The sequence below is a fragment of the Xiphophorus hellerii genome, chromosome 11, assembly GCF_003331165.1.
Source record: "Xiphophorus hellerii strain 12219 chromosome 11, Xiphophorus_hellerii-4.1, whole genome shotgun sequence".
NCBI classification, from domain to species: domain Eukaryota; kingdom Metazoa; phylum Chordata; class Actinopteri; order Cyprinodontiformes; family Poeciliidae; genus Xiphophorus; species Xiphophorus hellerii.
The window spans coordinates 28,781,174-28,792,650 of NC_045682.1; the positions used below are offsets into that span (position 1 = coordinate 28,781,174).

At 37.6% G+C, this 11,477-nt stretch overlaps 1 protein-coding gene across 2 annotated transcripts; it reads left to right on the forward strand.

Moving 5' to 3' along the window:
* The first annotated feature begins 3,614 nt into the window (after positions 1-3,614).
* Positions 3,615-6,520, forward strand: camlg (calcium modulating ligand). 2 transcript variants are annotated; one of them, XM_032576356.1, is made up of 4 exons: positions 3,615-3,902; positions 4,781-5,196; positions 5,483-5,548; positions 5,991-6,520. In XM_032576356.1, exons 1-4 carry the CDS (start codon positions 3,761-3,763, stop codon positions 6,180-6,182), a joined length of 816 nt encoding a protein of 271 aa, XP_032432247.1. In that variant the 5' UTR covers positions 3,615-3,760; the 3' UTR covers positions 6,183-6,520. The 2 variants fall into 2 exon arrangements, with proteins under 2 accessions (XP_032432247.1, XP_032432248.1); XM_032576357.1 differs by having other exon boundaries at positions 4,784-5,196.
* Positions 6,521-11,477: the final 4,957 nt, after the last annotated feature.

Consider the following 11,477-nt stretch of genomic DNA (forward strand, 5'->3'; position numbering starts at 1 on the left):
TTTCTGTTTCTTCCACTTTGGATTTATTTTAGGTAAGAATTTATGATTTTTGTGTCGTGTTTAGTGCTTCATTATTTTTGTGTGGATTTCTCCCCTGTAATCTAATTTTTAAGAGATATACAATTTATTTTTCATAATGTATTTTGCCAAATAATACCGAAAGCAGTATTTCCATGTGGTGGTGGTGGTGGTGGGGGGGTTTGAACATTTTATGTATTGTCTTTATTTTTTCATTTTGTGTAACGGGGCATTCCTGATTTATACCGTCAATGTGGCGGAAGTGGCCCTTGGTGAAATTGAGTTTGACACCCCTGATCTAAGGTGTCTGCACCAAAAAAAAGATGGTTCTGCGCTTCGCGTAGTGGTCCCGTTATGGCAGGCAGTTTTAAGATCAAATCGGTTGCGTCTGACTATTCGTAATCACAGTGGTAATTACAATATAGATGTCTAAAAAAAGCATTTTGATTAGACAAAACTACAATAAAAGTGAATCTCTAACGTAATTTGTCATATTTACGTTCGAGATATCTAAAATTGTAATTACGAATGTGTCCCATTAAATAAGTCATTTGGGATGTTTTGAAAGGAATTTTGACTCGTCCAAATATAAGTAAAGATATCTTGAAGTATTATTCTTACTAGTCAGAATGTAAAGACGGATATCTTAAATTAACATTCCAGTTAGTCAAAATGCATTTGTAGATGTCTACAATGTAATTACTGTTAGTCAGACGAAACCGAATTTATATTAAAACGGCCTGCCATACACGGTTGCGTTTTTGGTGTTTATTGCGTTTGTTTCCTTGTGCGTTAGGAGACAAATGACCCGGTCTAACACTTTAATTCTATTGGCTGAGAGGTTGAGCTATGAGACGTCATGTCGTGACTAAGTTGTAAGACTTTTGGATCTGTGGAATCATTTCCTTTGGTTGGGTGAACAAAGTCCTGCTTAAAATCAGTAGCTGTTAGCAATGAGCAGCACTCCTGGCGGCTGTTTAATGTACTACGGAGCAGAAAGCTGAAGTCATGGTTTCATCCAGTGGCTCAAGTTGCTACAATAGATAGAAGCCACACAGACACATCCGCTAGAAGGAAACAAACGCACCCAGCACAAAACTTTCATTCTGTTCCCAGCGCAAGCGAGCAGACAGGTTTGCTAGTGGAGATTTCCTCTGAGCAGAGACAAGACCAGAACGCGAGGAGAAAAGTTTGAGAAAGTCCAGTGAATATTTGAAAGAGAGCAGAAGTTTGGAGTACAAGTATCGCAAGTTTTGAGAAGAAAGACAGTCCTGCTTTCAAGCTGAAAATGTGTGCTCTGGACTTACGGCAGTAAAATGTCCTCATATAATCAGCGAACAGTTTTAACATCTGAAGTGTCCAAAAATGCAAAGAAAAAGCCATTTGAAGGATGAAACCTTTCAAATGCTTAAACGTTTGTTAAAAAATAATCTGATATTTTCTGTTATTTAAATACCTGTTACAGTTTTAAACATTTTGTCGACCAAAAACACCTGAGCAGTTCCTCTTTAACTTCTCTGCTCTGTGTTTTTCCTTCCTGCAGCTCAGAAAAACATCAGAGCTGAAACTGGGCAGGTTGTGATTCTGCCGTGCCAAACTCCTGACAACAATCCTGCCATAGTCATCGAGTGGAGGAGAAATGATTCGACACCAGAATACGTTCTTCTGTTCAGAGACGATCAGCTGGATCCAGAAAACCAGCAGCCGTCTTTTAGGAACCGAGTGGATCTGCTGTTCAGGCCGATAAAAGACGGAAACGCGTCTTTGGTCCTGAAGAACGTGACGACTGATGATGAGGGAACGTACGAATGTCGAGTTATTGAGAGAAACCCAAACCGGGGAAAGAGAGCCGGTCTAACGGCTGAACCAGTCAGCATCATCAACCTGGACGTTGTTCCTCCTGGTGAGTCTTCATGTCACAGCAAAGATCCTGCTGCTGTTTCCTGTTAGCAGAGAAGATGTGGCTGCAGGAGAAATGTTTTTGTTCTTCATCCATCTCCAGTCTAACAGCTGATCCATGTTTCTGATCTGCAGGCCAAAAAGACGAACAAGAAGAAAACCATGACAGCCATCGAGGACGTGATGCTCTGATCGGTGTGGCTGTCCTTGCAGCTGCTGCTGCTGCTGCAGCTGCAATCAGCTGGAGGAAAATTAAAAATGGAGCTGAATCTGCAGAGGAACATCAGATGAAAGAGCTTCCCTGATCAAATTTAACTTCTCTAGTTTTAGGCAACTGTTGAGATTTGTCTTATTTCTTCCACCAGATACTCAAAATGAGCCACTGTTTGCTTAAAAGATGCGTTAAGCATCAAATAATTTAACTGGTGACATTTTTTTATTTATACATCTGAGACGGATTTATTGTTGAGGTGTTTTGTGTTTTCAGGCATGTTTTTATAGCACAACCAAGTAACTATGCTGCCTTCGGTTCTTATAATAATGCTGTAGAGGGAAATCCCATCAGTTTTTAATCAAATGCTGGGATTTGATTGGGTAAAAAATCATTAGACAAAATGAAAAACTTTATTTACTTTATATTTATATTAAAAGGAATCAAAACAATACTCCAGGTATGTTTCTTATGATAACATGATGTAAAGCTAAAAGTGGCATAATATCCTTAATTCTGTAAAAGTAGAACAATGTACTATTAAAGTATTCAGAAGTCAAATCACAAGTAAACACATTTTTATCTGAAATATATCCACAATCAAGTGAAACAATGGAGATAGTAACTCAAATCTCAATGGGATTAATTTGATAATTCATGTGTTATTTTGTGTTTCTTTGCAACTCTGTTAAAATGTACCCGTAAATATTATGTGTTTTTATTACTATACTGCAGATGGTGTAATAAATACAGCTATGATGTTCAAACTATCTTAAACATGCAAAGCTTTATATGTTCACTGAAACGCTCATCTTCTTTAATTTAGGATCTTTGTGCAGACTGCTGATGCTGTATTGCAACTTTTTTGTTTCATGATTTATTGATTTAATGTGTAGCATGCTTTGTTTGAATTTTGAAATTAGACAAACATGGAAGTTACAGAAAGTTATCCTGCTTCATAAATGAAGAACTTCTTCACAATACTGTAAAAGGAGCAGCAGTTTTCTTTTTGCTTGGTTTGTCCAACAATAGCAGTGGAGAAATCTGATCAGTCTGAAGTGCATTTAATCTTCAGGATCGGAGGCGGAAATAAAATGTTTTAAAAAATGTTGACTATCAAATGAGCATTTTTATGGCTATTTGTCTCCATACGTTTTGAAAAACATGCAGTGAAGTAAAGAAACGGTGACACTTGAATCAGCTTTTGGTCACAATTAAACAAGAACAAGAAACAGTAAAATTATGACATAAAAACCTGGGAAGATAAAAGTGTTTTCAGTTGGTTTAGAAAAACTTCCACACAGTCAGCAAAACTAAACTGACTCACATTAATACTTTACTTTTTTTTTTAATCGTTTCACTTTTTGAATTTAACTCCAACTTTCCTTTGATATTCTAACCCACTGAAATGCAGACGGTTGTTCCTGTGAGGCAGCGTTCAGGGGAAAACAACAACATCCTGCGTCAGTCCCGTTGTCTACTCTCGATGACGTCATCAATGTGCGCCCGGTTCCTTCATTCTGTCGTGTTTTCCGTGAGGCATTAATCTGTCAGAAGCTTTTGTTCCGCCTGCTGCTGATCGCTGGTCGTGTTTTCTGTGGTCACACCGGGAAGTGTTAGCCGAACCTGGGCATGGAGGCCGGGGAGGAGAAGACGGGCTCCGTGTCTGCGGCTCAGCAACGGGCGGAGAAACGGAGGAGGAAACTGCTGCTCAACTCGGAGGACAGAATGAACAGAATCGTCGGATTCGCTAAAACCGAGCCGGATCACAGCGGTAGGCAGTCAGAGAAAACCTGAAACCTGCCGCTGATTATTTAGCTTTATCATTTTTAAAACGTTTTGGACGATAAAATGAATCAGAGATAAAACATCGTATCTGAACTGTCCACACCTGAATTCATAGAAAGAAGGAAAACGTTTTTAAAACTAAACAGATTCTACAAGTGAAAAGCCAGTAGATTTATCCCAAATTAACGAGATCATATAACACTCAAACACAGATCATACAACAGGGCCGGATTGAGGAGGATTAGGGCCCCTGGGCTGGAGATGGTTTTGGTGCCCTATCAAAAACAAAAGGAGCGTTTCCTCATGCTCTACACTGTGATGGGTAGAAATTTACATCAGCAGGCGGCGACAGCTCCAAGTTAGTGCAACACTATTCAATCATAAATAATTATTTTAATGCCTCGAGGTCAATAACGTCTGTCCTTTAGTGAAAGTTTGATCATTTATAGCAAAGGCTGCATCTGCAGCTAAAACATCCTTCTAACAACAACATGAGAAAAACTCCAGCCTTCCTGCTGGATTGCCGTCAGTACAGTGTAGAGATGATCTGGAGATTATTTTTATTAATAATTGGAAAGTAAAAGGTGCTAAAAAGATTTTTTTCAAACAGAATTTGAACCAGAGGAAACTAAAACTATCCTAGTTGAGGAGTTCTGGACAGAACATGTTCTGTCTTGCTGCCCTTTTTTTAGAGTCTCTAAACTCCAGTTAATGATTAATGGATGATTATTTGAATAATCAATTCATCACATTTAAAAATAATTTAATCAGCCTTAATTATTTTTCATCTTGTAAAATGTTGAGGTTTTTTGCCATTAAAGGTGAAAAAAGTTAATTTGTCTCTAAACGTTTTGCTCTCTGCAGCAGCCGGCCTGCGTTCCGTCGAACCGCGCTTCCACCTGGACCTGGACAGGTCAGAGCCGTGGTCCTCGCCTTCGCCCAGGCCAGGCGCCCGCTCCCACACCGCCACGCCGGAGAGGCGGGGCTCTCCGCTGCCGGACTTCGGCCAGCCTCGCAGAGCGTCTCTGGAGGGCGACGTGGGAGGACTCCGCCACAGAGCGAAGGCGTCAGACGAGGCCGGCGGCTCGCCGCGCCGAGGCCTCCATCAATACTTATCTCGCTTTGATGACGCCATGAAGCTTCGGAGCCAGCTGGCCAATGAGAAGCCGGCGCAGGACGGCGATTCTGACGTAGAGGAGTTCGATCCGTTTCGGGTCTTCCGGCTGGTCGGCAGCGTCCTCCTCGCTGTTTTCGTCAGAGTTTTTGTCTGCAAGTATCTGGTGGGTCAACCTGCTGTAAACATGAAGCTACAGGATCCAACTTATGTTTTTATCAAATCACAGGATTTTTAATACGATGGAGGATTAGGGCCATGCTAATAAAAAGATAAAAACTGAAAACACAAGAAAAAAGTCACAATATTACAGGAATAAAGTCGTAATAATATGAGAATATAGTCATAATATTGTCATGATTTAACGTTTTGCATTTTCTAATGCTGCGTTGTATATTTAAGATGCACAAAAAAGCTGATTTAAAAACTTCTCCTTGTTTTCTCTCTTCCAGTCAATATTTGCTCCATTTCTGACCCTTGAACTCGCCTACATGGGATTGTCAAAATACTTTCCAAAGGTAAAGTTACTCTTTTATATTTTCTTTTAACTACTGTAACTGTAAATAATAAATAATTGGACCTCATGGTAGGTTAGGTAGTTTTATCACCACTCTACTGTGGAATATCATAAATGAAAGAATTTAAACATTTTTTATGACAAATTTAAGTAAAACTTAATATTTTCTGAGAAAATTAGGAAAATAAAAGATCTGTAATCATCTGTTTGCCAAAATGCTTTGTTGAATTTAATTTTGTTTATTCAAAACAAATCCAATTTATTTAAAATGAAACTGAAAATACACAACAAATCAAAATTACACCAACATATTTGAATCAGATTTAAACCTTGTTAGTCAGTTTTAGCGTTCAGTCCTTTAACTTTAGTTTTCTTTGAATGACTATTTAAACATATTTTCCAGTTTGTTGATCAACTGCAGGATATTTTTTCTGCTCCTTCAGGTGGAGAAGAAAAGCAAAACCACGGTTCTGACGGCCGCCCTGCTGCTGTCCGGCATCCCGGCCGAAGTCATCAGCCGCTCCATGGACACCTACCGCAGGATGGGCGACGTCTTCTCCGACCTCTGCGTCTACTTCTTCACCTTCATCATCTCCCACGAGATCCTGACGCTGTTCGGCTCAGAGACGCCCTGACAGAACAAAACCACACCTTCTTCTTCCCCTCCTCATACCGATGAGGCTTACTCGTTTGCGCCCCCTGGTGTTTACATTCTGCAGCCTTCTGTTGAGGGCTGCACCCCCTGATGATCAGCTCTAATCACAGTCCAGTGCTTAAACCTGCATGTTGATTTTACTGCTTACAGAAACTCTGGAAGAGGTTTCATGTTTTGATTTTGTTTGCAATCCAGGTCCATCTTTATTAAAACCAATATTTCAGGCACAGAACATGTAAAAAACAGAATCTTACCAAGTATTTTTTATCTAGTTTCCAGTACAAATAATTTAATAAACTTGAATTTATACAAAACTAACTTACAAGTAAGTTTTCAGTAGCTTGTTTTGAGTAAATAATTCCTTAATTTCAATGAAAACATTCCAGTTCCACTGGCAGATTATTTAACTTAAAACTCAATTTTTCCATTAAGAGCAATTACTGCATTTTGATATATTATGGAACTCTAAATGATCGCCATTATTAGCTAATAGAAACAAACAGATGCTTCACTGTGAAAACAAAATCTTATCAAGTAGTTTTCTTTAGTTTCTAGAGCAAATATCTCGGTATCCTTGAAATAAGACAAAACTAGCAATAAACTGCAGCTTGTTTTAAGTTAATAATTCCTAAATATTGATTTAAAAATGGTGTTATTTCCACTGGCCGATTATTTCACTTATAACATTAAAAAATGTCTTGTTATAAGAGAAATAATCTGCCAGTGGAACTAGAATTGAGTTGCTAGGTAACGGACTGGGCTTGGCTGGGGTTGCTAGGTAACCGGCTGGGGTTGCTAGGTAACGGTGGAGTTCTCTTTATCAAACAATCTGCCAGTGGAACTAGAACTTTTCATCAATATTTAGGAATTATTAACTTAAACTCTTATATCTGCTGAAATGTTACTTGTAAGTTAGTTTTGTCTAATTTTAATCGTAATAAGATATTTGCACCAGAAACTAGAGAAAAATACTTGGTAAGATTTTGTGTTTTTGCAGTGACAGAGTTTAATCAGAGCTCATTAATCCCAGTAAAGGATTAAAATCATAAATAACAGAAAGAAGGTGTGATATGGTCTTCAGAAAATATTCTACTGTTACATTAAAAGGGAAACGTGACCATTTTTATGATTAATCTCCATAATTTGTTGAAACTCATGCAGAAACCATTTCATTAGAAACTGGTGGGGCGGCCATTTTACTTGGATCTGAGGAGAAACGTGTCATTATTTGAATCCGTTAGTTGAGGAATAAATGAGCTGAAATACTTTAAACTGTCTTCATGTTTAGCGCAACATTAGTAAAGAATGTGGAAGAAATGAAGGAAATTAGATCTGACTATGATTTTCCGTTATTGTTTACTTCAGCATTGAAACCAGATGGAAGTTTTCTGTTTGGGTCATTTTCTCTCCATCCTTCAGTTTAAAGCCATTTAAAAGCAGTCGGCTCGTTGGTGAATGTAAAATGTGTCGGCATTATGAACAAGGTTCTCTGTTTTTCCTCTGAGTCTGATGAAACATTTAGCTGTGGAACATATGAAAACATAAAGTGAGTGTTGCATTGTGTGTTTGTGAGCATAAAGGTCCATGTTGGTGTGAACCGGTGGGTTTTGTGAGCTTCCTTCAAGCCTTTTGTACAGTATTTTCTCTGCTGTCCTTGATCCTATTTAATCCTAAATTAATTTATTAATACTGTTTTTTCATGTAAATGAATTGGTGTGATTTATTCTACAGCTTATCTGCTCTGTTTCATATTTTTGATAAATTTGCTTAGTTTTTAATGGTTGTTGTTTCACTGGGATTGTTTAAAAGTGATGTTTCAAACTGAACAGCTCAAACCAAATAAATGGCCCCTTGTCTGACTTATTCTCTACTTTTCTGTTATTATTTGTCTAATTTGGACGATAAACTCTGAGATTAATGAGGCTCTAGCAGCACTTTCTAAATTTATTCTTCATCCTACAGTTTAACCTGAAAATATGATTTACAGGAAAAACTACTGGGACCTGCAGCAAATTTCCTCTTAAAGTTCCTCCTTGAGTTTTCACTTCAAATAAAATAATTTATCAGATTAAAGGAACATTTTGAAAATAGCCTTTAAGCAGATATTAACATTTTAATTTCTACATTGGTGTTTTTATTGGTCTCATGATAGTCTAGTCTTAGATATTGTCTTTTCAATAAAGGCTTGAAAACTGAGTGTAATTCACTTTATGAACAGAGTTACTGAAGTAAATTAACTGTTCAACAATATTTTATTGATGAGCAGATATCTATTGAGGCACATCTAAAAATGTGAATATTGTGAAAAAGTTAATTTTCTTTGTATATTACATATCCTGTTAAATATTTTAAGCCATTTTCTTGTAATTTTTATAATTAAGGCTTTCAGGTAATGAAAAAACTAATCAATCAATCAATCAATCAATCAAATTTTATTTGTATAGCACATTTCAGCAGCAAGGCATTTCAAAGTGCTTTACATCATTACAAACACAGAATCACAATGCAATATAGAATCAATCATTAAGTCAAGTTCCATCAATAAATTTGTAATTGATTACATTTCAAATACAATCCTAAACAGGTGGGTTTTTAGTTGAGATTTAAAAGAAGTCAGTGTGTTAGAAAAATTATCCTCCTGTTCATTTACTTATGAGTTTATTTTACAAGTTATGTTTTCATATTATTCTTTTTATATTATTACTCTCATATTATTATTCTTTTTTATGTTTACTTAACTTCTTTCTTTTGTAGTACTTTATTAATCTTTTGTAGTATATTATTAACTTTGTTTAGGATGTTTGCCTGGAAGCTAAAAACGTTAAAACATTCATGTGTTATTAGCTCCATGTGTAACTGATTAGTTGTGGTCAGTCACATGCCCTTGTAAGGGCATGTCCACAGAAGGTTCCAGAATGTAAAGATCGTTGGTCTATTCTCTGTGTGACTGTGTGAAGAAGCCCAACCTCCTTTTTCTATACAATAAAGAGAAATGCAAAGAAAGATCTGGCAGAATTGATTCCAGACAGTGTTTGACAGCGATTCATCGCTTCTGCTTTCAATTCTCCTGTTCTGCAGAAAAGAAAAGAAACCTAACCTCTGTCTCTGTCTTTGGCTGATTCTTTGCAGGTTAGGACAAAAATAAACCTATCACAGTGTTTCAGCTGTTTTACAGTTTTCTGGAAGTTTGTTCCAAATTTGTGGTGCATAGATGCTGAAAGCTGCTTCTCCTCGTTTGGTTCTGGTTCTGGGGATGCAGAGCAGAACCAGAACCAGAACCTGAGAGGTCTGGAAGGTTGATACAACAACAGCAGATCTTTAATGTATTGTGGTGCTAAGCCGTTCAGTGATTTATAAACTAACAACAGTATTTTAAAGTCTATTCTTTGAGCTACAGGGAGCCAGTGGAGGGACTTTAAAACTGGTGTTATGTGCTCTATCTTCCTGGTTTTAGTGAGAACGCGAGCAGCAGCATTCTGGATCAGCTGCAGCTGTTTGATTGATTTGTTGGACAGACCTGTGAAGACTCTGTTGCAATAATCAATACGACTGAAGATGAACGCATGAATGAGTTTCTCTAGATCTGGCTGAGACATTAGTCCTTTAATCCTGGAAATGTTCTTCAGGTGATAGAAGGCCGACTTTGTAACTGTCTTTATGTGGCTCTGGAGGTTCAGGTCAGAGTCCATCACTACTCCCAGGTTTCAGGCCTGATCGCTGGTTTTAGTTGTAATAACTGAAGCTGTGCATTGACTCTAGATCTATAACTCTAGATCTGTAGCTCTATATCTATAGCTCTAGATCTATAACTCTAGATCTGTAGCTCTAGATCTATAGCTCTAGATCTATAACTCTAGATCTGTAGCTCTAGATCTATAGCTCTAGATCTATAACTCTAGATCATTCCCCTTTAGGTCCAAAAATAATAACTTCAGTTTTGTTTCTGTTCAGCTGGAGAAAGTTTTGGCACATCCACACATTTATCTGTTCTAAGCATCTGTTCAGTGATTGGATGGGGTCAAAGGTCACCTGGTGACATCGTAATGTAGAGCTGTGTGTCATCTGCATAGTTATGGTAGCTAATATTATTTCCTGTTATAACCTGAGCTAGTGGGAGCATATAAATATTGAATAAAAGGGGTCCTAGGATTGAACCTTGGGGTACCCCACATGTGACCTTTGACCTCTTTGATGAAAAGTTTTCAATTGAAACAAAGAAATCCCTGTTCTTTATGTAGGATTCAAACCAGTTAAGCACTGGACCGGAGAGTCCGACCCAACTCTCCAGTCGATTCAGTAATATGTCATGGTCAACACTGAGGTCCAACAGAACCAGAACTGTGGTTCTGCCACAGTCCGTATTTATATGGATGTCATTGAACACTTTGACTAGGCCAGTCTCTGTGCTGTGGTGAGCACGAAAACCAGACTGGAAGGAGTCAAAGCGGTTGGTTATAGTTAGGAAGCTAGTTAATTGTTTAAACAGCTTTTTCAATAACTTTGCTGATGAATGGGAGGTCAGAGGTCAGAGGTCGGCCTGTAATTCTGCATTAGTGATTTGTCCAGATTGTTCTTTTTTATAAGTGGTTTGATTACTGCTGTTTTCAAAGCCTGGGGGAAAACGCCTGATGAGAGCGATGAGTTACTATCTGGATCAGATCAGCAGCAATAACAGGCAGGACTTTCTTAAAGAAATGTTCTAGAGTTATAGATCTAGGACATCCAGACAGCAGGTACTGGAGCTTAGTTGACTTATAATTTCCTGTAGGGTTTTATAATTAAGTAGTTGAAATTGGGTCATTTTTCCTGTATTTGTTTTGTTTGGGCTCAGCATTGGTACTGACTTTATAGTGGATGTTCAGATTAATCCTCTGATTTTTTGAATTTTCTCTGAAAAGAAGCTGGAAAACTGGTTGCAGGCGGCAATACATTGGAATTCAGGCGTAACGTCACAGGAGTCAAATATCTGTATCAGAAAATTAGAATATTTTAATAAAGTTCAATACTGGAAACTCATGGTGTCATTTGTTTATAACTGCTTTATATTCATAATAACTAACCACTTTTCTTTATTATACCACTGTAGTGTAATGTTTCCTGCTTGTTATTTTATATTTTCCTCATAAAACACTTTGAACTGCCTTATTGCTGTAATATGCAGTGTAAATAAACTTGCCTTGTGTTACGTTTAGGCTACAAATGTTAAATCCTCGTGTAAATCCATAAAACTTTGAGCTTTTCATTATTTGGACATTATTATAATTAAAATGAAAAG

Excerpts from the sequence above, each read along its gene's own strand:
- camlg (XM_032576356.1), top strand. The coding sequence starts at position 3,761 with ATGGAGGCCGGGGAGGAGAAGACGGGCTCCGTGTCTGCGGCTCAGCAA. Across the intron at positions 3,903-4,780 it reads AACCGAGCCGGATCACAGCG|CAGCCGGCCTGCGTTCCGTC; the intron begins GTAGGCAGTCAG and ends TGCTCTCTGCAG. Across the intron at positions 5,549-5,990 it reads TGTCAAAATACTTTCCAAAG|GTGGAGAAGAAAAGCAAAAC; the intron begins GTAAAGTTACTC and ends CTGCTCCTTCAG.